Consider the following 25,968-nt stretch of genomic DNA (forward strand, 5'->3'; position numbering starts at 1 on the left):
AAAGCAACATGGTTGGATCAGTGGTAAATACCCTTGCCTCTGTCATGGGTTCGATCCCCATCTCATGTAAAGGTTGGAGAGCATTTTCTACCATTTAGGTATAAACTGGAAGCAGTCTCTCTACTTAGGTAGAAGTAAGGTCTGCCTACATCTTAACCACCCTCATACACCGTCGAGGTATTGAGGCTCAAAACCCGCAAAAGACAGCACTGAGCAGTTACTTACTTACTTACCTTTTAATATTTTCATTTGGTCGTTAATTAACAACTTTTAACCATGATACATAATAAAGAACTAACTTTTAGACTAGTTCTCTAATTACAATGTTATATTTAAAAATTTTCATTTATTAGTATAATTTAAGAGAAGAAAGAAGTAGTAATTGTTATTCCAATCCAACGATATAAAGCTAGTTTTTTTTATTTATGATAGTAGTGGATATTAATTCGTTAAACTTGTTTTCAACTTTATTAATAGAATTGAAGGTGTGTAGTTCTTTGATTTTAATTCAAAAATTAAGATAGTCACTTTACTAGTAAAGTTAGCATTAGAATCTCGATCCGAAATGTAAATTTGGGTCTTATATTTTCAAAGAAATCAATGTAGGAAAAATGTCATGTAAAAATAAAATTTTTTTGCAACTTGTCATGTGATGCTCCACTCAAACACATATCAGCTACACTTCAAGCATATGTGTAAAATATTTAGTACACGTACTATATGTCTATCTATGTTAAAAGTTAAAACAACGGTTACTATCATATAATATATTATAAAGAAAATAAAATATATCAGTGATGTTGGCGACTAGTGGTGGTGTCGAGTAAAGTAGATAACTAATATAAATGAGGTAATGTAGGTAATTTAAATATAAGAAAATGTCACAAATGGTCCCTGTGGTTTGTCACTTTAGCGTTTTGCCCCCAGTGCATTTTTTGCGTTGCTACTAGTCCCTGACTTTTTTGTTTTCATGGCAGAAGCCCCTGGCACTAACTTCTGTTGGTTTTCTCCCTTAAATCCAACATGTGCCATGCACGTGAGAGCATTTTGGTCCATTTTGTAACTGCAGGGACTATTTGTGATAAAAAAAAAAACACACCCTTCTTCTTCCTCTTTCTCTTCCTCTTCCTCTTCTTCTTTTTTCCGGCTACCACCCTACCACCACCGCCAAAATCCGGCAAAACATGATCATAATGCTTCCTTTTTTTCAGATCTAATCCTTCTACAAGTCATCTCCAAATTTTCATATCAAATAATAATAATAATAATAATAATAATAATAATAATAATGAAAACTAATTTCTTAAAACCTCGAGTTAGAATTTTCGGCCTTTATAAATTTAAACCAATTGAATCCTTGTCACTGACCAACAATATATATCTAATACCTGGAAATCCTTTTAAAAATGCTTGAAAACAAACTTGTTTTCATTGAGACATTTAATCGAACACATGGTGTACAACTTTCTGCCACTAAATTCTCTATAAAATTGGAGCGATTGATGTTACCCAAACGCAAGAATCAACCAAAAGAAGAAGTAGGAGGAGATTTATCTTTCATTTTCAGATTTAGTAACAAAACCCACAAAGATTAATTAATTAATGGATATAGAAACTAACCTCAAACAAACAAAGTTTACATACAATTCAACACGCACACACATAACATTCAAATACACACACAATGCTTTCTTGATTTCATGTGACAAAACAATTTTATACATCTTTCTTTCTCTTTGTAAGTGAAGTTACGTTCCATATATATGTTCCATAATTTTATAGGGCTTCGAATAGAATAGGTGATTTACAACGGTGGTGATAAGAAAAAAAAAGTCGGGGATGGTTGTCGTCGTCATGAATCTGATCGGAGATGGTTGTCGCCATAGCGGATTTGGTCGGAAGGGACAACGAGGATTAGGATCTGAAAAGAGATAAGGATATATATTGAAGGGATACAAGATCCAGATTACATATATGTATATTGTTAATTAGAAAAAGTTTTTATCACAAATAGTCCTTGCAGTTACAAAATAGACCAAAATGCCCTCACGTGATATACACGTGAGGGATTTAACGGTGAAATATAACAGAAGTTAGTGTCAGGAGCTTCTGGCAACGAAAATGAAAAAGTCAGGGACCAGTAACAACGGAAAAAAAAAACACAGGGGGCAAAACGCTAAAGTGACAAACCACAGGTACCATTTGTGACATTTTCTGTTTAAATATTGAATAAAGATAGATGGGTAATTTAAAGAGACCAAATATCTAAATTGAAAAACAAAAAAGGACAATCCATTATAACGGAGAGTATAGAAGTATATAGATCTATATATAATTTGACTAATTTCAATAACCTCAACCCAAAAAGTGAATACAAACACATGCATTTCATATTTTGTATCCCAAAATGATTCATCTTTTAAGTGTTGATTATATGTTTCTGTACAGTAGAAAAATACAGAAATAACTGATATACACTTAACACTTCAAGGCCGTGGATAACAGGAATAGGAATATGCATGTTATATTCCCGTCATTTTCTATTTTCCATCAAGTTACCTGCACCTTCAAAATTGTCAACATTTCAACATTTTCTCCTGTCGAAAGTGATCAATATAGTCAATCTGACTTGTTTCTTCAAAAATATGTAAAAACCATCAAGAAATCAACATCGAGAACATGTCATTCTAACAGGTGAAAACACAACCGTGAGACTTGCATGATCTGATAAAGAATAGTCTTCTGGCCATGATCCATTTTCAGTTTCTGTTGGGAATAACTCTGCATTTTTCACGCCCAATCCTAATGTGAGATGTGTTTCATTTGCATTGTCTTCTTGATCCCGAGTCATGTCTTCAATCTGGTAATTCCATATTCGTTGTTGAAATTCTTTATAGTCTAGAACGCCATTTCCATCAAGGTCTGCTTGGGACCATAAGTCTTTTGTTTCCTCTTCGTTTAGGCCATACTTCTGACCAATAAGATTAAGCTGCATTAAAAAAAACCAAATTTATAATTTTGACTGAAAAAATAATTTGGTAATAGAATTGTATATAAACTGTGCTACTCTACCTGCCGCAATGCTTCACAAAATCCCGAGTAGGTGATATGATCACCATCACTCACGGCCTTCAAAAATGCAAAAGCATTTTCATCAGTCAGTGAGGCGCGACTCACATGATACTGAAAAGTGAGAATTAATAGTTAAGAAGTGAAGAAAATGTAATCATATACACACACACATGCACAAAAGTGAGCAATTAGGGTGTTTAAATGTGTTTTGGAACTATTTATCTAATTATTGAGTAATATAATTTAGATGTTTTATAAAATTATTTTGCTTTAAGAATTAAGATATTTGATTATTAAGAAATAAAATATCCAGTTACGGATAATTAGTTTCATACCAGCTGCATGAAAACTGTTTCATACCAAAGATTAAATGCCGCTTCATTAGAATTGATTATCTACTTGTAATCATTCAATAATAACGTAATCTCCTTATAAATACACATCTAAACACCCCTAAACACCTAACCAAATCTGAATATCCAAAACTGAAAAACTACATCCCTTGTTACAGAGCTGTAGATCATGGTACTTCACTGCACAGTGACCAAATGAGAGACCAACTAAACTGGAAAAGATAATGTTTCACACACCTTGAACAGACCGAAGACTGCATCACTCCAACTGGTTATCAGTAATTTTCGATATTTATTTGGATTAAGAAGCCATATGAAATCCACACCACATATGTTTCCACGATGATTTCTATGGCTAACCCACTGACATAAAATAAACATGTCAGATCGATCAAAACCAGAGGGCAAGTATTCAGGAATCATGAGGTTGATTAAAAAGTTATAATAAAGATACTGACCTTATGTGCGTCAGCATCAGTATATTGATGAGCAGTATCGTAAGATGAGACGAATCCCTGAGACCTTAGAAACTTGTACACATGACCTCTTTTGCTCCCATTCCAGTCACTGCAAGAGAGAAAAGCTTAGACCTTGTGACAAAAAGTTAAATGGTGTCGCTAATATTAACATGGAGTACTTAAAGGGGTGTTTGGGTTTGTGTTTCCAAACATGTATCTTATTACTGTGACTTGAAGAGGTTATAATGAATTTCTATGTGTTTGAATTGCCGGAATTTATTAAACACGTAAACATCTTTGTATTAGAACTTTAAACAATGTAAGCATATCCAAACCCTGCCTTTGATAGTCATTTCATTACTGATTATTTCATGATTCATTTCAGATACTCACTTCCAAAACACACATCCAAACAATTATTTAAATGAAAACGGTATTTACCCGCAGAGAATGATTGGCAAAGGATCAAGATTGTTCTCTTTCTGATAAGTATCAACCGATTGCAAGATTTTGTACACCTAAAAATAAAGCACTAGAGGAGGTCACTTTTTTTGAAATGTAAAGCCAAAAAAGGTCACTTTAGAAAGTAAAGATGACCCATACACATGAAAACGGATGATGAAGTTAGGTTTACCTGTCTCAATCTTTCCAAAGACAAGCTTGAATCATGTGGAAACAACAAGTGAGTATTAACTATAAGAAGTTCCCGACATACATTCTTGGATCGACATTGTGCAATGGGCGCAATTACTTCAACATGCAAAAGCTGAGCAACACGATCTCCAAAATCATTGAAAAGAAACTCTTTATGGTCAATTACTCGAAAGTAATCTTTATGCACAGCCGTTAACAAGCCTGTTGTATTACAAGACATGCCACACCTTTAAAATGTGTGGTAAAACACTTTGGTTTGGGTCTTAGGAAATCTACGGATGAGAAAATAGTAGTGATAGACTGTATTTCGTTTGAGCATATGCTTAAAATAGTAATCATATGCTTAATATTGGGATTCTCCTTGTCTATAAGGGCAGGTTCGAAAGCACTCCTCATTACACCCTATGATTACACCCATCCCCAATTCCTTACTGAAAACCAAACGCTATATATAACTTTAAACTGCTTTGGGTAACATGTAAAGCGGGTAAAAAGTTAACTGATAACATACCATCACCACGGTTATTGGTTCGTGGAAGCTTGAAATTAATATAACCTGCATCCCCAAGCTTTTTGTCATACATATCAACAAGTTCTTCATTTTTAACCCAAAATTCCTAAGAATAAACATCAACACTTAAAAAATTAAATAATGCCAACATTAGTACAAGTTTACAAAGATAATAATATTAACGAATGAGCCAAACCTGAAGGCAAACAATGGATGATCTTGCACACAACAACAAATCCAAAATCTTTTCATTCCTATTCAACCAATAAGCCCTGATTTCACTTTCTCTGCAAGCCTTACCCTGCTATTTCAAGATTTTCAATTAAAATCTGAACCCATTAACAAAAAGATAAGAACTTTACACATTTTAACCAAAACCCATTAACAAAAACATAAAAAGATGCAATCTTAACCCAAACCCATCAAAACATACCTAAAAAGAAACTAGGGGTAAAAAATTGTTCTAAGAGTGAAAATACATGAGGTCCCAAGTAAAAAATCTATGAGCAAAAATATATACCCCTTGTGTCCACGGAGGTTCACCCGCGACGACTCCATGGGATTCACCGGCTCGCAAAACGGGTCGGGTAACTAAGTTAATAAAGGTACAAACTTTGCTAACTCAAACTAAAACCCATTAACAAGAACATCAAAAAGATGCAAACTTTAAGTTCCACTTAGTACAGAAGACGTTTTTTAGGTTTTTCCTTTTTCATTTTCAATTAACAAATAGGGATTTTTATGTCTAGATTCTAGAAACCACATGAAACTTTTGGTAAAACATTTAGTGTCAAGCCTAGAAAACAAAATGAGCTTTTCATTTCAAAATTAAAAAAACTTAACAAACTATGTATGTAAGTTTTTCAAAGGGTAGTTTTTTAATTACAATGAAATATCTTTGAAAAATCATATTTAAATTTTATGTTTTCGAACTAAAACCCAATAACCCATTAACAAAAACAGACTCTAAAAAGGTACCAACTTTATAAATTCCAACCAAAACCCATTAAAAAAAAAATTTTCTAAAAAAAAGATACAAACTTTTACAAACTCTAACCAAAAAACATTAACAAAAACACAAAAAAGGTTCGAACTTTACAAAATTCAAGTAAAATTGGATCTGGGATATACCTCATAAACCAATCGCTTGTAAATAGGAGCAAGAATATTGAAAGTTGTGCATGAAAAGCAAGATGGGTCATCAAAATTATTATTGATTCCTGATGATGGGCTTCTTCTTTTGGGCAATCCTCTGTTCTTCCTTCCCATGATTCCTAATTTGTTTATTTTGTATGTATTTAAAAATTATACAAAATCTTGAAAAAACAACCAATTATTAGTAAGAAAAAAGGTTGGATTTTTTCTATGTATATTTTTAAAGAGTGACAAAGATTGATAATGGGATGTTGTTTTTGTTACCTTGAATGTATAGGTATAAAAACATGAAGGAAATGGCTAATGAATGAAGAAACAAAATCAAATTGTGTGTGGGCATCCTGGGTTTATATCGCCATTGAAGAAGATGAACATTGTGGGATTATATATATTGTATTGTATGTATATATATATGTGTATATAGAGTATGCGTATATATGTATAAGAAATATGAAATAATGAGGGAATAAAAATAATGTTTTCTTTATGAGCTAGAGGGATGTATGTATGTGCGGTGCTAATGGCGTATAATTCGCTTTCTTAAATTTCAATGAATAATGAGTGGTTATTGTGAAAGAAATATGCTTATTACTATTCTTTATTTGTCTGGATTTTAATTTAATATTATTTTTTAACTAAAAGTTTGTATTTTTCTTTGATTTTTAATAAAAAAGATTTTTATTTAATATTTTCTTCACTAAGTTTGTATTTTTCTTAGATTTTTCTAGTAACATATGGTGACACACTCTAATTGAATATGGAATTTTTGTCATTAGATGTTTTGATGTTTTTTTAAGAACTTTCATGTTTGACAATTTTTTAATTAAATATCTTGAAAATAACAATGTAAATGTTAAAAAATAATTACAGTGATATTTTGGTTAGACCGAATATATTTTAATTAGATACTTGTCATTTTTAGAAAAAAGAAAATGCTTCATTTATTTATCTATTTAAATTTTAATTTTAATCTCATATGATTGTAGAAAAAAAAAATGATTGTAGAAAGTAGTAACAAGAATATAGTCAATGGATCATTCAATAAAGCTTGAAATACAACCGACAGTTTTTAAGAATCAAAGAACATTAGTCCATAGGGGGATAAACCTAAATGAATGAACCATATTGTCTTTCGGTGCTAGTATATTTTGTCATGTGAAAAGAAAAGGTTCTACTATATTTGTTTTTTATTTTTATGTGACATATTTCAAAAGCTTGTGTTTATTGCCAATAGTTTTGGTATATATACGATGATAAAATCGAAGGATTGTTTTTTAAAATTATTTTTAGAAACAATTATGATGTGGCATGTTTACAAAAATTTTTAAAATGTTTTTATTTTATTAATAGAATTTTAAAGATAAATAGCCAATTAAATATTTTTAAAATGTTTATTTTATTTATGATGTCTACAAATTTATTCTTTTATTAGAAAACAAAATAAATACTTTTTTATATAATATCATAAATGTTTTTTTATGTTTTATTAATGCAATAAGTAGTAATATATATAATTATTGTGTTAATCAATTGATTAACACAATAACAAAAACTATATACATCTTTTTAGATTTTTATTGCTTTTAAAATTTTATTAATAACAAAAACTATATACATCTTCAAGCCAAGTTATAATATATCAATAACAAAAACTATATACATCTTTTTAGATTTTTATTGCTTTTAAAATTTTATTAAAAATGTTCGGGTTAAAGCCGGACTGATTAACTAGTAATAATAATAATCAAGGATTCCATAAAATTCTTATATGAATTTATAAATCAAACCTAATGCATATACCAGAAGGAAAAATGGAAGGAGACAACCATACCACCATTCTTTGATTTCACCGATCAACTAATTTGTTTTATTTCAACCATACTCAAAAAATTGATAATATATGTTTCCTATTTAATATATGAAGACATTTCTAAAGAAGTTAAAAATAATGTTATCTATACTATATTATAAAGCAGATTTCTCTTAGATTTTCAACATTGAACTTGAAATTTTCAATATTAATTTTAAGTACTTCTTCAAAATGTCCCTCATATTTATTCTATATTTACCTATAATAATTATAATACCCTTTCTCTCTCCTCAAATCTCAACCAATTATCTTTTTTTTCTCTCCTCCATAAATCATTTATTCTTCCAATTCATTCAAAATCTGTTATCTCAAAAACAGTACATTGATAAATTATAAAAATTGTATGGATGTTTTTAAAATTTCATGCTCTTTCATTAGAGATGTCATTCGATATACTTTCGACAAATTTTTAAATCCGAGGGCGGAGCCCATACGGCTAAGGAATTTGACTATCATACTCTATGACATATCAACTCCTATAACCTATCATACTCTATGACCTAGGTATCACCCCACCATCTCACCACCGCAACGCGTGGGTACTTGCTCTCGGACTTGTGTAAAATACGACTTACCATTTATTTAAACGAAAATTAATCGATGAAAGATATTTGAAGGAAAAATAAATACAATTATACAAAATTCAATATCCATCCATGAACACATAAATAATGATAGTAGCAACTTTGATAATAATTGACTTTGCTAAGAAACACCTCTTCGACTTTTGAAAACGTAGCATATACTTTTGATAAAGAGTATTACATTACAGAAACGACGTCACTTTCCTAATAGCCTTAAAAGTGTAATATTATTTATTAATTTGCTTATTATTAGTTTATAAGTCTATTTATTTATTCATTGTTGCTAATAAATGTAAAAATGGACACAATCATTCTCACAAATATGTATTAGCCAAAGTAAATCCTTAACAAAGGGTTGCTTTTAATTTAAAAAAGATGTACATTACAAAACTTTAACAGACATGAACTAATTTTATATTGAAAAAAAAAAGGTAAGCTATCATATGTTATTATGTTTGTACTTTGGTCGGTATATTATATTATATTATATTATATTATATTATATTATATTATATTATATAATATTAATATTAATTTATTCAACTCTCATTCTATTACGTAATATAAATAAAGGGTAAACTAGTATGCTTCTAGCAACATGTTTCCATATGATTTTTAGGAGGACAGATTTTATATTCAAACATAAAATTTTCATGGAGGAGTTTGTGAAAGGGAAACATGTTTCTTCCATGCTTCTAGCAACATATTGGTTTTTGTTTTTCCCATAGATAAATATAATAACTCTTAGTCTTAGACGGAAGAAAACACAAATTTGATAAATACAGTACTAACTACTCATATGTTGATGGTTTATGACTTTATGTTATGTTGATTAAAAATACATAACAAGATGTGACTTGTAATGTCAATGGAAAAGTATTTGTGTTTTTCTCTCGTCAATTGATATTTGTGAGCTTAATTTTATGATTAACTTGAGTTTCCAAAGGCTATGAAGTTATTAACTAAGTAAAAGGCAAAAAGTGTATAGCGAACACCTTAACCGATTTATATCAAACTGTTTTAGACGTGACATATGAGGAAAAAATCAAGCGGGAACAAGGTCACGACAAGGATCGAACATCTGACCTCATATTTATTGAAGGATAAATTTACCCCAGCCTTAACCAACTCAGTTATACGCTTGAGGACGAGCTTTTTATATTCGATAATAAGTCGTTTATGACATTTACCTAATCTTGATGAAACATATAGAAATGTAATGCTGTCTATAAATAGAAACAATTGTTTACAAATAACGTATCCTTTAATATGTTTGCGTGCACATGAAACATGTATGCAGTTTTAAGTCATAATTTAATGATTTTGTTCCACCCGAAGATGATTAAAGATTGACGCAATGATACTATAACGTTCTTTATGGGTAGAACTGTAGAAGAGTATAATGTATATGTTGTCAAATCAGTTCAAAATAAATATAAAATAAAATAAAAAGATGTATGTTGTCAAAAAGGAATAAAGTGCACATGTTAGTTTTGGCTTTTAGTTGTGAATTAACGGTAGAAAGAACTTCATTCAAAACCCGTGTTTTTCAATTACTATTTATGGTCCCTTATGGTATTTGCTTTGATGTAAACATAGGAATTAGGATTATTGTTAAAACGTAGCAAAAAGTTGTACATAATCAACAACCATTTGCAACACTTTATTTTGTGTCTAACAATAATTCTAAAGGCTACATTTAACAAATTCCTAATGTCTATAACAAGATATTCAACATTTTATTGCGTTCTAACCAAAGCCCCAACGAGTATATCAGGCAAAACCCTAATTTTATAACAAGATATACAACAAGTACACTGTACGGGCCAAACAACGTTTGTCTTTTCTCTTTTTGTTGTTAAAAAAAGTGTTCCGAAATATCAACTTAATGTCAACTTAATTGTTTTTCTTACTTAAAATGCTTTATTTTTCAGGACCTTTTGTAGCACTTCTCGAATGCTAAGGACTGAAAGTGTGAAGAACTGGAAGTAAAGCTGCAGGGACTGGAAGGAGACATTGCTTAAAGTTCAAGGGTCATGCTGTTTCTTTGAGCCTTTATATACGCAACCATGTATCCATTGGGATCTCAACATTCGCTGCTTCTTATTTTCGAACGTTGTTCTTGTTGTACTCTCCATTTTGTTTCAATGTAACCGTTGTAGCTTTTAGGGTTTGTTCAAATTATTAAAACTATTTTCTGTAATTTAAATCTTTATCTAAGTTTAATCTTATGGCTATTTCGATATTTTGTGTTCTTATTATTTAATCTTCAAGGATAATACTTAGGTTTTATATAAACATCAATTATTTTTCACATGGTATAAGAGCCAGGTTTGGCTATTATCTCGATTCGGACTTGGGTCTGCTTCGATTGATTTATATTTATCGAATTTTATCAGTTTAATTTTTAGGGTTTCTCGATTTGGGGGTTTTCTTCCTTTTTAGGGTTTATCCTCAATCGATTGATTATTTATTCCGCAATTTTACTCTTATTCTCGGTTGAATATTACTCTTCTTAGAATCATGTATTCAGTCGATTGATTCCCATCTTCTTGTTCTTTTTATACCTTATATAGGCTAAAAGAACTTGAGTTTGGTATATTATCCTCCTTCTGCTCATGTGTGAGACTCCTCTTCTTTAAGAGTCGTAGTTTTGCCATTTGAGTGGTCTCTCTTGGTTTCATCTAGCAGTATTAGATCTTATTAGATCTTCTCCACTACTTGAAACCTATATTAAGTTGCCTCATATAAAGGAATAATTATATTCCTTTTCTTGTCCCTTTTCTGGTTTATTGGAGTTACTGTTGGATATCTCTCTAAGTCTTCCTTCTTACCCTTTCAGTAGCAAATTGCTTCTCACTTAAGTGCCCTGAGTGGGAAGAGTTTGGCTTATAGTTTGGGACCCTTTATCTGTTCCTTTGTGTTACTACTTGTTTTTTATATTATTATTATCTGCTTGTTACTAACTCTCTTTGTTAGAAGAAAGGGATCTGGATAATACTTGTCTTGAACACCTCAGTGTTCTTGAATCTGATTTCATATCCTGCTTCCCTAATAGGTTATTTGTTTAAGTGTTTTGTTTGTTCTTGCATTCTTGGAATTATGGCTGATGTTATAAATGAGTTAAATGATCCAAATGAAGTTGTTAATGTGTTTGGTACTATGATTAGTAAACTGGATTTTGGTGAAAAATTGTACTTACATACTAGTGATACTGTTGGTACACCATTAATTTCTTTTAAGCTAAAAGGCACAGAAAATTACAGAGTTTGGGCATGTGCTATGGAATTAGCTCTTGAAACGAAGAATAAAATGGGATTTGTTACTTGTACTTGTGTGAAACCCACTGATAATGATGTTCTTGCCAAACAGTGGGATAAATGCAATTCTGTGGTCCTTTCTTGGATTCTTAATTCTGTCACTGAAGAGTTGTATTTGGGGCAAACTTTTTTCAAAAAATGCAAAAAATGTTTGGGAGGAACTCAGGGAAACCTATGACAAGGTAGATGGTTCCATACTTTTTAACTTGCATCACAAAATTCACTCATTAACTCAAAATGGAACTACTCTTTCTAAATACTATCACAGATTAAATTCTTATTGGAAATAGTTTGATGCTCTAGTGAAGCTTCCTACCTGCACCTGTAATGCAGCTAGGGAAATTCAAGAGCATCATCAACTTTTGAAACTTATGCAATTCCTCATGGGACTTGATGATGTTTACTTAACTGCTAGAAGCAATATCCTTATGAAGGATCCTCTACCTACTGTCAAGGTTGCATTTGCTATTGTTTCGAGAGAGGAATCTCACAGAATTTCCAATTCTTGGAGTAATTCCTCCAAACCTTATAATAGTGCTTTTATTTCAAAAACCTTTGATATTGGGAAGAAAAACCTTGGTAATAGAAATTTTCATAGAAACGGTTTTGAGAACAACAAAACCTTTGATAACAATAGGAATTTTGAAAGAAGGGGACCAAATACCTCCATTCAGTGTTTTGGATGTCATAGGTATGGTCATACCCTGGAAAAGTGTTTTGAAGTTGTTGGCTACCCTCCTGGTTATGGCAGAAATTCTTCTGCCAGAAAATACTCTTCTCAAACCTCCTATAAGTCTAATAATAATGCTATGTTTAATGATACCACTGCTGGTCCTAGTACTGTTCCCAGTTCTGGTGATTTTGATTTTGGTCCTACCATGACCCTCACTTCTGACCAATATGCAAAATTGATGAATCTCTTGAATGAAAAATCACCTTCAAAAAGTGTGCAGGCCAATATGGCAGGTACATTCTTTAACTCTAATTGTTACTTCAATGCTAATTTTGCTACCTTCATTTGTGCAAATGTGAACAATAAAACCTTTGTGTTTAAAGATGGATGGATTTGTGATTCTGGTGCTAACTCTCATATGACTTGTCAAGAAGAACTTTTGTTCAATGTTCATGATATCTCTGGTTTTGGCCTAACTGTTGAACACCCTAATGAAACCCAAGCTAGAATATTAAAGATTGGTGATCTTAGAATTAGTGAAAGGGTTGTGTTGTTTGGTGTCCAACAGTTATACCAAAATACTGTGTGAATCTTTTATCTGTGTATAGTCTGACCAGGGATAGTAAAGCCTTTGTTGCTTTTGACCAAAATACTTGTGTAATTTAGGATTTACAAACCAAGAAAGTGATTGGGAGTGGTAGACAAAGTTGTGGTCTTTATATTTTTCAAAATATGCTTAAAGGTAATATGTTCATTAGCAATCATGCTAAGATTGAGTGTTATTTGTCTGTTCAATTATGGCGTAATAGATTAGGTCATCCTTCTGAATCTGTTCTTGTTACTCTTAAGAACAAGTTAAACCTAAATGACGACACTATCATCTCTCCTTGTGAGGTGTGCCATAAGGCAAAACAAACCAGAAATTCATTCCCTTTAAGCAAACATAAAACTCATTCTCTTGGTGACTTAGTCCATCTTGATCTTTGGGGTCCTTACAAGGTCCAAAGTAAAGAGGGTTATAAGTCTTTTCTCACTGTTGTTGATGATCGCACAAGGGTTGTTTGGGTTTATTTATTGAAAACCAAGGATGAAACTTATGAAAACTTTGTGAATTTTTACAACTTACTTAAAAACCAGTTCAAAAAGGGAATTAAAATTTGTAAGAAGTGACAATGGAAGTGAGTTTATAAACCAAATGATGAACTCTTTTTTTAATCAACATGGGATATTGCATCAAACCTCTTGTGTGCACATCCCACAACAAAATGGGATTGTGGAAAGGAAACATAGGCACTTGCTCAATGTAGCAAGGGCCCTTATGTTTCAAGGGCGGTTACCTCTCAATTTATGGTCTGATTGTGTTCTAACTACAACTTATTTAATCAACAGGTTACCCTCCCTCCTTTTGTCTGGAAAATCGCCCTATGAACTAATTTTTAAAAGTGAACCAAATCTCTCCCATTTAAGAGCCTTTGGTTGTCTTTGTTTTGCTACTATTCCTAATAATCATGACAAGTTCTCTAATAGGGATGAAAAATGCATCCTCATTGGATACTCTAATGAGAAAAAAGGGTATAAACTTCTTAGTTTGGATAATAAATCTGTTTTGTTTTCAAGGGATGTAAAATTTTATGAAAATGTGTTTCCTTTAAAGATGATGAAGGACTCTCTTAAACCATCTCTTCCAAATAAAACTACTACTTTTCTTGATTATGTTTTTATAGAAAATGAAAATTCAAACAAAAATAATTATGAAGCACCCAATGATGAAGGGAGAGTTCACACTCCTAAGAGTGATGGCAGTGTTGGTGGTTCCTCTGGTGGTTCCCTTGGGACTGCTAGGAACACACATGATGATTCCTTGGGTGGTTCATTTGGGACTGCTAGGAATACTCATGATCCCTTTGGAAGTACTGAAATGTCTACCAGGGATCAAATACACACTGTAACACTTTCTGATGATACATGTAATGATTCTGAGGATAATCTCATAAATGAAATTAACAATTCTGATTCTGTTCATGAGGGTGACAGTTCCACACACATTGATCTTAGGAGGTCAAATAGAACTTTTAAGACTCCTAGAAAGTATAAGGATTTTGTTTTGGGAAATAAGACTAAGCATAGTATCTCTAATTTTGTTTGCTATTCTAAGCTTAACTCTGAAATTGCTTGTCTTGCTTCTAACTTGAATAAATTGTGTGAACCTCTCACTTATGAGGAAGCCTAGAAGGACCCAAAATGGGTTGATGCTATGAATTCTGAATTAGAAGCTTTGCATAGAAATGGGACTTAGGATTTAACTTATCTCCCACATAATAGGAAAACCATTGGGTGTAAGTGGGTGTACAAAATCAAGTACAAATCCACATGGGAGGTTGATAGATATAAGGCTAGGCTTGTCATCAAAGGGTATGCCCAGAAATATGGGGTTGATTTTGAAGAAACCTTTTTACCTGTTGTTAAGATGGTAACCATAAGATGTTTGATCACTATTGTTGTTAAAAATCATTGGCCCATATATCAACTTGATGTCAATAATGCCTTTCTTTATGGTGACCCTAATGAGGATGTCTATATGACACCTCCTCCTGGTTATCATTCTCCTACTGACCCCAGGGTTTGTAAACTAGTTAAGTCTTTGTATGGTCTCAAGCAGGCCCCTAGGAAATGGAATGAAAAATTGACCCAAACTTTAATTGAAAATGGTTTTGTGCAAAGTAAGAGTGATTATTCACTCTTTACTAAAATTGGAAATGGTGTCTTTCTTGCCTTACTTGTCTATGTTGATGACATTGTTGTCACTGGTAGTTGCTTAGAAGAAATTGAAAAATGCAAACATTTTCTAAATATTAAGTTCTCAATAAAGGACTTAGGAAAGCTAAGGTACTTCCTTGGAATTGAAGTTATTGATACTGAAAATGGGATATGTTTATCTCAAAGAAAGTACTACCATGATTTGATTGCTGAATTTGACCTTCTGGGTTGTAAACCTTCATCTACACCCATTGATTTCAATGTGGTTCTTCCTTCTAAGGATGATAATTCTCACAAACCTTTAGAGAACATCACAGAATACTAGAAACTTGTTGGTAAGCTCATCTACTTAACTCTGACCAGCCTGACATAGCATATGATGTTCATATTTTAAGCCAGTTCATGCATGCCCCTTGTGAGTCACATCTCAGAATTGCCATGAGAGTGATAAGATATCTCAAAGGTTCACCAGGTAAGGGTGTTCTCTTTAAAGAGGACACATCTCTCACACTTTGTGCTTATGTTGATTTAGATTGGGCCAAGAAGGTCACCACCAGAAAAAACATCACTGGTTTTAATCTTTCTTGGTGGGTCCTTAATTTCTCGGAAAAGTAAAAAACAACCTACAATCTCTAGGTCCTTTGCAGAAGCAGAGTTTAGAGCTCTTGCCTCTGTAACTTGTGAGGTCATTTGGGTTTTAAAAATTCTTAGAGATTTTGGTATTCATTATAATGACCCTGTGCAGATTAAGTGTGATAGCAAAGCAGCTATGCAAATAGCAGCTAACCCTGTTTTTCATGAAAAAACAAAGCATTTTGAACTTGATCTCTTTTTCATTAGAGATAAAGTTTTAGAAGGGATCATTGAGATTGTGAAGGTAGCCTCTGAGAACAATGTGGCTGACATATTCACAAAAGGATTGTCTCTTTCTCAGCACAATGTTTTGTGCAGTGAACTTGGGCTTTGTGACATCTTTTAAGTTGTGGGAGGGTGTTGAAATATCAACTTAATTGTTTTTCTTACTTAAAATGCTTTATATTTCAGGACCTTTTGTAGCACTTCTGGAATGCTAAGGACTGAAAGTGTGAAGAACTGGAAGTAAAGCTGCAGGGACTGGAAGGAGACATTGCTTTAAAGTTCAAGGGTCATGCTGTTTCTTTGAGCCTTTATATACGCAGCCATGTATCCATTGGGATCTCAACATTCGCTGCTTCTTATTTTAGAGCGTTGTTCTTGTTGTACTCTCCATTTTGTTTCAATGTAACCGTTGTAGCTTTTAGGGTTTGATCAAATTATTAAAACTATTTCTGTAATTTAAATCTTTATCTAAATTTAATCTTATGGCTATTTCGATATTTTGTGTTCTTATTATTGAATCTTCAGGGATAATACTTAGGTTTTATATAAACATCAATTATTTTTAACAAAAAGTATCGGATATAATTAGAAAATAGTATATCCTTAAGAAAATACAGTATATTCTTCTCACATAACAATTTAGGAGGCTGTAAACACTTTAACACACTGCAGAAGCCTTTCAACCTATTTTTAAACTGCACTTAGACTAATATCAAATACTTGTTAAGTCTACATTATACATACTGTTTTTGTGAGAGCAAAAAATCATTACCTAAACTTTTCGACACTAAATACTGGGTAAACTTATATACTGTTTTTGTGAGGCAAAAAATCATTACCTAAACTTTTCGACACTAAATACTGGGTAAACTTATCACCAACAATTAGTCTTTTTGAACATGGCTGGCATATTTTAGGAACAAGAGTTTATCATCTACATTAAAACCATTTCTTCAACAATTACCTGGAACAAAAGCCCCGGAACTCTAAAGTAGTATACAACCGTCAAGAACAAGTGAATGGCCATTTCCAAATCAACTTCTTAGAGATGTTTGAATAGTTAATATGAACAGAAAGAAGAGAGAGATATAAAAGAGTAATACATGAGATCTTCCAGCAAGCTTGCAGTGGCTCACAATAGCAGACGTACCATTCCTTCTAAAAGTTACAGCAACAAAAGCAGGGTCTTTTCCTGCATCCCATGACATGGCAGGAACCACAATCTCACGGGTCCCATCTGCATGAGTACGGTCGGAAAATGCTTGAGTGTGTGCACTGAAGACCATCCTGGGCCGAAGAACATGGAAGATATACTCTGTTGCGTTCGGTGGAACTGTTTGCGATAACTCATATGGTCCAGCCCCAACAAATTGCCTACAAATGAACTTATGTTAGATGTGACACCAGAACCGTCAACATTCAATAATGTACAAAAATCAAAGACCCACAACGCACGCACAATGTTTTGCGTCATTAATCAACTTTGGACCAATTTTAACATTAACCAACTTTTTATAACCTGGGGGGAAAAATATCATCAAACAATCATCTATTCTTAGATTGAAGGTAATCACTTGAGATAACTTCAGTCCCCCCACATTTGAAAAGCTCTACATGGTCGAAAGGTTTCAGTTGACATTTCATCATTTTGACTGCTCACAAGCACACGGTCATATTACCACAAGCGTAGTTCACATTGTATCCAATTCTTATAACTTTGATGGAGTTTTTCTAGCCTAAAAAGCTTGATTACGTAATATTAAAAAGTTGGATTCACTTTTATACGATCAGCCCTATGAACTGTTACCTTTTTCTCAATAGTTCCGTTCTATCCTGCATGATTCCAAAGGTTCCATCTTGAATGTTGTTTGTTGTTTGATGCAGTGGAAAGTGAAGCAATAGTACAGGACCAGACCCTGATGACATGGTGTTTTCTCTCCAATTGAAATCATGCCTAGGGATCCTGATTCGAGAAGACTCCATCACATTTGTTATGCCTTCGTTTTCCATTTGCAATTCTACACTTTCTCTTTCCAATGCTTTCTCAACACTAAACCGTAAGTCATTTTTTCCACATAGCAATGCCACAGAATTAAGTGAGACAAAATTAACATTTCCAATATCAAATGCACCACAACCAGCAGAGTCCAATCCCGGAAAACTTCTAGTTATTTTATTAACGAATAACTCGTCCAGATCATTGCATTCTCCAAGGTCTCGATCTCCAGGAACAACATGATATGGCAGATCAAGAAACGGACCGAGCAAGCTGTGGAACTCTTGTAGCACAGTTGACCATTCGCTTTGACTCAACTTTGCTCCTTCAGCAGATACATCTCCTAACACAATCAGCATATCAGGCTTCAAGAATTCAAATGATTTCTGGTTGAAATATTAACATGTGAAGGGATATCAGATTATGAAGCTTTATGTGAGTATCCTTCAAAAGAAAAAGATCGATATTAACAGCAATTGAACCAGCATAATATCCATATCTAGCTTTCCAGAAATCATAGTAAATATTTTTGAGAACGAAAAACGGTTTCAACACTCAAAATTTCAAATCTGAATCATATAAATTGACAAATCCATAAAATCCACATTTTTATCTCTCAAACATGTACAGGTACACAGATGCATGGATCACAATTTGATTTAAGCATATAAAATTACAATATATATTTGAAACACAAGTGCATTTGAGACTCAGACAAGGATGGAGCTTTGTGAGGGCAAGGGGGGTCCCAAGCACCCCAAAAATGTAAGTATAGTCTTAACATATCTAGTATCTTTGGAGATAAACACAAATACTTGGTATGGCAACTTAGTTGAAGCACTTTGGATTGATTAAGGTGTAAGAGATGGAAAAACGTGTGTTCTACTCCCACTCTCATTGGCTTTTTCTTCTTTTCCCATTTTTTTTAATAAAAAGATCCATCACATTCTTCTACTATAGTACTATGTCAGTTCTATAAAATAAATATTTAGCATCTTAGGCTAAACTATTATACAGTACATGATAAATTAGATTATAAACATACGGCAATTGCTAAACATGCCTACTATCTATGTGTAGCAACCATTTCAACATTTAATCTATCTATCCTAATTAAACGACTAGTGAAACATAAACATCGATTTGTCATAATAAAAATTCATTATTGGAATAGAATACTCATAAAGTTGGTAACATATAAGGGTAATCTTCAGCTAAATCCTACACACATACAACTCTATGACACGATTTCAACATTTAAAATCAGTCACGTGCTGAGCTCAAGCTTGCTTAATTTAAACAAGCCTAGATCAAGCCCAGGGTTGGTTTGACTCCTTTAAACCCCTATAAATAACCATTTGCTTCTTACTCATAAGCCATACCTTATATAAATATGGTGCTTGATCAATGAAACCTCAGCAATCTCATCTACGAATCTTCTAACTAACTACCGGCCTCTAAACTCCTCCACGTAAATGAAAACTTATGACTATTAATCTAATCTCATTAAGTAGTTAAAGTCGGTTGTATACTTATAATAAAGCATACTCGAATCAATGTCTCAAAATCTCATAAATCCTACATTTATAAGCCCCAGATGACAATATAAATCCTACATTTATTAATCTTATGTCAAATTCATGATCAATGCAACATACAAAAGACCGAAAACCCAACATGCCAAATTTAACAATCACCTACGCAACCTAATGGTAAGGTGTCCTGATTCATCACAAGAGGTCTCACATTCGATTACGACATACATCTAAGTCAAAGACTTTTTACCCAACATGCCAATCAAGTTAATAGACCAAAAAAAGTGAGTAAAATACCATACAAGCATTTCATCAAACAGTTGGTGTGCAAGTCAAAAAAGAAAAACATACTTTAAAGAATCTTGTAAAGTAGTAATCTTTAAGATGTGAATCGAAAAACCCGGATCCAGAATCATGACCCGACAACAATAAATCAGCAACCATCATAACTTTGAGATCATAATCATCATCATCTTCGATGTGTTCTGTATTAGTGACACCCGGAACGACGTCGCATGATGGGGATGGGACCCAATGGTCATAGAATATGTATAGAAATGTGAATATGAAGAGAAGGATGTGTTGTTTTAGAATCATGATGATGAAAATTTGGGAATGAAATGAAATCTAGGGTGTTTTGGATTTCGCCATTTTTTTGGTGGACTTTGACCGATTGTATTGATTTGGTGACTAATTTTTTTCGGAAAAAAGATAAAAGCTTTTTTTTTTTTTTTTTTTTTTAATTCAAAAATGCAGACTTTACTTGTATTACCGAAAAACATATACACGTTTCAACCCACAATTGATGTCATTAGTGATTAGCCTATATACTATCTATTTAAAAAAAATGATATTAGTATCAAAATTATAGTATAAGGTATAATATTTATACCACAATATACAAGTCAATAAACATTATACTAATATTATCTTTTATATCCAAAATGGTACCTTATTCTACAAGATCTAATAAGGAATAAGAAAATAGGAAAAACCGGAATTAAAATTTACTTGTATTATTACGAGACCATTGAGCAACAATATTATATGGTTGTTGAGCGATATTAGGTGTAGTGTTTGTAGAATATTGACAACATACTTTTAAACCATCTTTAACATCAATTTAATAATCATCGATAATGCTAACCTAAATATGCAATGTCATACTAACATGAATAAAATTAAAGTTTAAAGCTATATAGTCAGAGATCTTCGTAATTATTTAGTTTTTGTAAATGATTTTTTTTATTTAAAAAAGCTTTATCTTTTAAACACGTTGTAACTTTTGGATTCATTAAATCATTTTCAAAACAATGCTCAATAACATAGATGTAAGATGAGTTTGACTGTTTGAGGTCAACTTAAGTTGTTCATAAAACATAGGATTTCATTAAATTATTATAGGATGGAATTCTGTTTGCTTTTTTCCCCAGATAGTGTCTAATGCTTTTTATGATCTACATAGTAGGAATCTCTAGATTGCCTTTTATCTTTATACAACCTAAACCTAAACACCCCACTCTAGGACACTGAGTTAACTCACCTCATTCAACTCACCTTTATTTTAACAATTTTAACCCACCTTTCCTGAGTCATTGATGTATGCAATAGGTAAAGAAAAGAATTACTTATTGTATAGGCCACCCCATTGCATGCTAAAAAAAACATACATTCCTATAAGTAAACCACTTCATATCAAAGCAACCTTTTAGCAAGTTAATATATCAAACAACCAAAAAAACATATTTGGACACAAAAACAATAAAACAGCTTTGGTTACAATAGTTTAACATGCTCACAATATCAAGTACAAGATTTGTCATTTTAGCCTTTTTCGTATCGTTCTTGGCCCGTTCATCGGCTTCTGTGTTTACCGTTGTGAACAACTGCCCGTTTACGATATGGCCTGCTACACTTTCTGGTGCAGGAACAACCCCGCTTCCAACTACAGGGTTTCAGTTAAATTCGGGCCAAAGTGCTCAGATTCCTACGACACCAAAATGGTCAGGGCGTGTATGGGCTAGAACAGGCTGCACATTTGATCCGTCTGGTGTAGGTAAATGTGAAACTGCAGACTGTGGTGGCAAGATTGAGTGTGGTGGTATGGGTGCGACGCCTCCAGCATCTCTATTTGAGATAACGATAGGTGGATATGATAATTTAGATTATTATGATGTTAGTTTTGTAGATGGTTATAATCTGCCTATCCTTGTCGTGCCACGCTCTACTGCTAGTAGTTGTAATGCCACTGGTTGTGCTTCTGATATTAACATGGGTCAGTCTCAAATCTCGACTCTTGATCAATCTATATAGCTTATACTCTTTTTATGTACTGTATTTTTCAATCAGTGAAGATAACAGAAGTTTAAATTTGTTTCCAGGCTGCCCGAAAGAGCTTCAGGTGATTGGTCAAGATGGAGGAGGACGTCCAGGCGGAGTGATAGCGTGCAATAGTGCTTGTGGTGCATTTGGAATTGATCAATATTGTTGCAGCGGGCAATATGCGAATCCAAATACATGTAAACCATCTTACTACTCAAGCATCTTTAAACGAGCTTGCCCACGAGCTTACAGCTATGCGTTTGATGATGGCACCAGCACGTTTACATGCAACGCTTATGAATACGCCATTATCTTTTGTCCCAATGCAAACAACGGGTAAAGTTACTTTTATCATGCTAACGAATGAGAGAGATTGCAAATGAGCCAGTTTGGGTGGGTTGGATAACATGTCAAAATGGGTAATGCGTAGTTGGGCCCCAGATAGGTCGGGTTGTACACATCTAATTTTATTTCAAATGAAGGCTAAGTAAAGAAGTTGTGTTTATTAAAAATCAAGATTGTTTCAAGAGCTCTTGGAGGTTTTAAGCACAAAAATTACATTTTGGTCAGCTTTCAATTCGTTTCCTTTTTGCTGACCATTCAGTTTAACTTAGATTTTAGTAATTAGACATACACACATTAGGCTCATTCATATGTAAAAGCCTGTTGAATATGTCATTCTAGTAGGTGTTAATCGTAAGTAGTTTACCAACATCTTAATCTCGGTGCTTTTGATTTGTAACGCAGCATGGAGCAACCCGTTGAGCCTGGGCCAGTAATAGCTCCACATATGAAAAATGGGAAGAAAAGAGGGGTTAGAGGGTTTACACATACAAACGCATCATCAAATGCCAATTTACGCATTTCTGTATCGATACGCGCCGTTATAGTAACATTTATATCATTGTATTTGGTAAATATGTAACCGTCTTTGGTATTAGTTCTTTCTGTATCGCCCCATGATTCACCTTGACTAAGACAACATAATATAGATAGTTCCATCCATACAATGCTTTGAATGTCGGATATTATCCTTGTGGGTTGGATGATCTGGAGTTTAGTGTAAGGGACATTTTCATATGTATATGATTAGGGGCTTGTTTCGATGAGTTTATTTGTAGAGCTTATGGCTTAAGCCCATTGATTTATCGCATTCTGGGTTAGCTTATTGGCTTATTTCTTTATTAAAGTACTTATACTCCCACGGAACTAAGCTCCTGGCTACATATACATTAAAGAACTGTTTATCTGGTAAAAGGTAAGTTTATATACCATAAGCCTTTTTAAATATATAAATAAGTTTACCAGAATCAAAATAGTTACAACAAATCGTATAGTAATTCTTGTGATTTAAAGAAAATGATCGAGTGAGATCAAATAACTTTCTGCAGACAAGATTTGTCTGAAGATGAATAAATAAAAGGCTTAAACTGTCCATGATATACCCGATCCACCCAGAATGTTACATAATAACACATACATAACCTAAAACAGATAATGTCGATATGGCAAAAGCAGACATGAATTGAGTTCTCGTTTAGGATTCAATGTTACCCGTACGTCTTAGAATGAAGTTAAGGATTCAGTATATCGATGAACCATGAAGGATCCAATTTTTCCACAGAAGATATTGTCCAAATTGTATATTTGCTTGAAACTCTTGTCAGTAATATTGTACCTTATGATCTTCCCAGCAATTCTAACCACCATGAAAGAGTCTTGTTCTTTTTCACCTCTTACGACATCGAAAACTTCAAATTTGTAATAATGGGGGCTTGATGGATTTTCTTGGTTCTGGATCATCTCAGGGTAAGTGGTGGGGAGCTCATGAAAGTCCACTTGGTACTTGACAAACCACCCCGAATGATCACTCAACATCTCATACACATTCAGGTGTAAACTTTTGTCACCGGGGGCATTCTCCACCAAATGCAGATGGCCTCGAGACTCCCCAAAATAAAGAGGCATTGATCCATCTCGATAATCTTTGTATTGTGTCACCTCCTCTGGCAATGGCAATGTTTGCAGCTTTTCTTTGTCCAGATTGAAGTAAGACGGATTAAGATAAGAGGGCGCCCAGTGAATCGCCCCATTCCAATATACTGCATACCTGTAAGGTGTATAATAAGGTGCATTGAACGATTCATTTATGATCTTCCATTTCCCCAAATTAGACGAATAAACTTGAATCTGAAAAAGCTCTCCATTAGGCATTACATTACGTATACAAACAACTTTGAAATGAACACACTTTCTTTGATGATATCCTAGACCCGTAAAACATATAGTTTTACGGACATCTTGACCTCCAGGGACAGATGGTATGACCGCAAACTGCTTCGTTGTGGGGTTAAATACGTAGTATTTACGTGAACGTTCATTTCCTTTAGCACTACAACAAAGAAATAACCCATTGCAAGATTGCACAATTTTGATGCCACAAAGATCAGGATAAAAATCTAGACTACGAAAAGGTGGAAATTTTTGCTTTTCAGCATCAAATGGAACATAGAAATCGCGAACAAAAAGACCAGGAGAGATCACACGTTTGCTATACAGAGAAGTGAAATGAGAGTGACTCAAAAGGGATAGCCAATGTTTGGAAACGGATTTGAAACGAAGGATGGCCTTGGCAGGGAGACGACGAAGGATTTCAGTTAAAATATCGTCGTTGGAACCGATCAATGATCCAGACTGAGTCAAATGATCATTGTCTGAATCCAACATGGAAGCATAGGAGGAGAAACATGTTTTGAGGGTGTGTTGTGTTTTCTTAAATTTGGCTCTGGTGTTCACCATCATTAAGTTAATATTGGAGTGGCTTAATTAAGAATGCTGACTTATTAGGTTGTATTTAAGCTGATCATGAAAGCAAAAATTGCCATGGAAGTTTATATGATAACAAAGATTGCTATGGAAGTTGATCCAAAGACTTGACTTTAGTAGCTTGAATTTGTCTAAGATGATACGAGTATATTTTTAATACATAAAACATGTATTTAATGGGTAGTTAGGCTTCTTCTTTATTTTATTTTATTTGTTATTTTTAATTTTATTAATTTTAAAGTAATAAGAGGTTTTGATGCTAAAAAAACAAAAGAAAATGAAGTTAACGATAGGTGAAAAAATTTCAAATAAAAAGTAGAATATAAAAAAGGATATAAATAAAAATAAACAAATAATACCAAAATATAAAATGATTTTGGATTAAGAAAACCAATATCAATAACTCAAGATGAATAACAATTTGGTACCATAAGAAAGGCCGCCATATTTGTACCACTAAAATTTATAAGTGTACCCACTGTATAAATAATATAGCAGACAGTACAAGTATATGATGCACAGTAGTGGTAAATTAATCAAAAAGTGTGGTACGATTATCATTTCCCTATAAAAAAGGAAATCTTTAATGAGTTTTTTTTTTCTAAAGGCGTAGATTATATGCTCGCAACAGAGATCTAGCTTACGTTGTTTTAACCGAGTCCGTGTTAGAGAGTCCTCTTAATACCTTGTAGGAGGAAAAACCTCCAACTAAACTGCTTGAAGAGTTTTTTGTGTTAAAAAGTTTTTAGAAGTTTTTTATCATTGAAAAAGATAATTTTTTAATTTAAAAAGATTAATTTATTTGATGAAAGACTTTTTTTTTTTTACACTCACTTTTAAATTAATTTTATTAATATCTATACTTCTATATTACTATATAATTATTATATTTCCATGTTAAAAATTTAAAATATTAAGACACACCCTTAAAGAATTAAATCCAGCCCAACCCAATTATCAATTATTTGTTTGATATTTCAAATCGATACTAATAAGTAATGATTGATATCCTTGTACTAAAGCG

The 25,968-nt window shown here is 32.9% G+C and overlaps 5 protein-coding genes across 8 annotated transcripts; 2 read left to right on the forward strand and 3 right to left on the reverse strand.

Moving 5' to 3' along the window:
- Positions 1-2,368: 2,368 nt before the first annotated feature.
- LOC122589244 (uncharacterized calcium-binding protein At1g02270) lies at positions 2,369-6,652 on the reverse strand. 4 transcript variants are annotated; one of them, XM_043761506.1, is made up of 10 exons: positions 6,468-6,652; positions 6,180-6,322; positions 5,245-5,349; positions 5,049-5,154; positions 4,518-4,738; positions 4,325-4,401; positions 3,884-3,992; positions 3,663-3,788; positions 3,073-3,183; positions 2,369-2,989 (listed from the first exon to the last, which is right to left on the reverse strand). In XM_043761506.1, exons 1-10 carry the CDS (start codon positions 6,541-6,543, stop codon positions 2,666-2,668), a joined length of 1,398 nt encoding a protein of 465 aa, XP_043617441.1. In that variant the 5' UTR covers positions 6,544-6,652; the 3' UTR covers positions 2,369-2,665. The 4 variants fall into 4 exon arrangements, with proteins under 4 accessions (XP_043617441.1, XP_043617440.1, XP_043617443.1 ...); XM_043761505.1 differs by having other exon boundaries at positions 5,245-5,352; positions 6,468-6,647; XM_043761508.1 differs by having other exon boundaries at positions 4,518-4,663; positions 5,245-5,352; positions 6,468-6,646.
- A 5,107-nt stretch (positions 6,653-11,759) lies between these two features.
- On the forward strand, positions 11,760-14,880 carry LOC122588063. The gene is made up of 4 exons (XM_043760208.1): positions 11,760-12,050; positions 12,268-13,233; positions 13,317-13,656; positions 14,408-14,880. The coding sequence occupies exons 1-4, from the start codon at positions 11,760-11,762 to the stop codon at positions 14,878-14,880; spliced, it is 2,070 nt and encodes a 689-aa protein (XP_043616143.1).
- A 2,320-nt stretch (positions 14,881-17,200) lies between these two features.
- On the reverse strand, positions 17,201-20,495 carry LOC122588859 (metallophosphoesterase 1-like). The gene is made up of 3 exons (XM_043761076.1): positions 20,148-20,495; positions 18,073-18,647; positions 17,201-17,639 (listed from the first exon to the last, which is right to left on the reverse strand). Exons 1-3 carry the CDS (start codon positions 20,391-20,393, stop codon positions 17,300-17,302), a joined length of 1,161 nt encoding a protein of 386 aa, XP_043617011.1. The 5' UTR covers positions 20,394-20,495; the 3' UTR covers positions 17,201-17,299.
- A 1,092-nt stretch (positions 20,496-21,587) lies between these two features.
- LOC122590059 (pathogenesis-related thaumatin-like protein 3.5) lies at positions 21,588-23,091 on the forward strand. The gene is made up of 3 exons (XM_043762391.1): positions 21,588-22,071; positions 22,178-22,454; positions 22,866-23,091. Exons 1-3 carry the CDS (start codon positions 21,588-21,590, stop codon positions 23,041-23,043), a joined length of 939 nt encoding a protein of 312 aa, XP_043618326.1. The 3' UTR covers positions 23,044-23,091.
- Positions 23,092-23,681: 590 nt separating this feature from the next.
- Positions 23,682-24,917, reverse strand: LOC122588064 (F-box protein At5g07610-like). The gene is made up of 2 exons (XM_043760209.1): positions 24,890-24,917; positions 23,682-24,814 (listed from the first exon to the last, which is right to left on the reverse strand). The coding sequence occupies exons 1-2, from the start codon at positions 24,915-24,917 to the stop codon at positions 23,682-23,684; spliced, it is 1,161 nt and encodes a 386-aa protein (XP_043616144.1).
- Positions 24,918-25,968: the final 1,051 nt, after the last annotated feature.

Source organism: Erigeron canadensis, chromosome 2, assembly GCF_010389155.1.
Source record: "Erigeron canadensis isolate Cc75 chromosome 2, C_canadensis_v1, whole genome shotgun sequence".
NCBI classification, from domain to species: domain Eukaryota; kingdom Viridiplantae; phylum Streptophyta; class Magnoliopsida; order Asterales; family Asteraceae; genus Erigeron; species Erigeron canadensis.

Bases quoted from the DNA above. Each gene is read 5' to 3' on its own strand.
- LOC122588064 (XM_043760209.1), bottom strand. From the start codon at position 24,917: ATGGTGAACACCAGAGCCAAATTTAAGA. The intron at 24,815-24,889 runs AAACACAACACA...ATCATTTGACTC, and splicing joins CACCAGAGCCAAATTTAAGA to AGTCTGGATCATTGATCGGT.
- LOC122588859 (XM_043761076.1), bottom strand. From the start codon at position 20,393: ATGATTCTAAAACAACACATCCTTCTCTTCATATTCACATTTCTATAC. The intron at 18,648-20,147 runs GTATGTTTTTCT...TATTTCAACCAG, and splicing joins ACTTTACAAGATTCTTTAAA to AAATCATTTGAATTCTTGAA. The intron at 17,640-18,072 runs GTAACAGTTCAT...GTTCATTTGTAG, and splicing joins ACGGAACTATTGAGAAAAAG to GCAATTTGTTGGGGCTGGAC.
- LOC122589244 (XM_043761505.1), bottom strand. From the start codon at position 6,543: ATGCCCACACACAATTTGATTTTGTTTCTTCATTCATTAGCCATTTCC. The intron at 5,353-6,179 runs GTATATCCCAGA...ATCTTGAAATAG, and splicing joins ACAAGCGATTGGTTTATGAG to CAGGGTAAGGCTTGCAGAGA. The intron at 3,184-3,662 runs GTGTGTGAAACA...CTCACTTTTCAG, and splicing joins CAGTCTTCGGTCTGTTCAAG to TATCATGTGAGTCGCGCCTC.
- LOC122590059 (XM_043762391.1), top strand. From the start codon at position 21,588: ATGCTCACAATATCAAGTACAAGATTTGTCATTTTAGCCTTTTTCGTA. The intron at 22,072-22,177 runs GTCAGTCTCAAA...ATTTGTTTCCAG, and splicing joins TGCTTCTGATATTAACATGG to GCTGCCCGAAAGAGCTTCAG. The intron at 22,455-22,865 runs GTAAAGTTACTT...TTTGTAACGCAG, and splicing joins TGTCCCAATGCAAACAACGG to CATGGAGCAACCCGTTGAGC.
- LOC122588063 (XM_043760208.1), top strand. From the start codon at position 11,760: ATGGCTGATGTTATAAATGAGTTAAATGATCCAAATGAAGTTGTTAAT. The intron at 12,051-12,267 runs GTCCTTTCTTGG...TATTGGAAATAG, and splicing joins GGGATAAATGCAATTCTGTG to TTTGATGCTCTAGTGAAGCT. The intron at 13,234-13,316 runs GTGTGAATCTTT...TGTGTAATTTAG, and splicing joins AACAGTTATACCAAAATACT to GATTTACAAACCAAGAAAGT.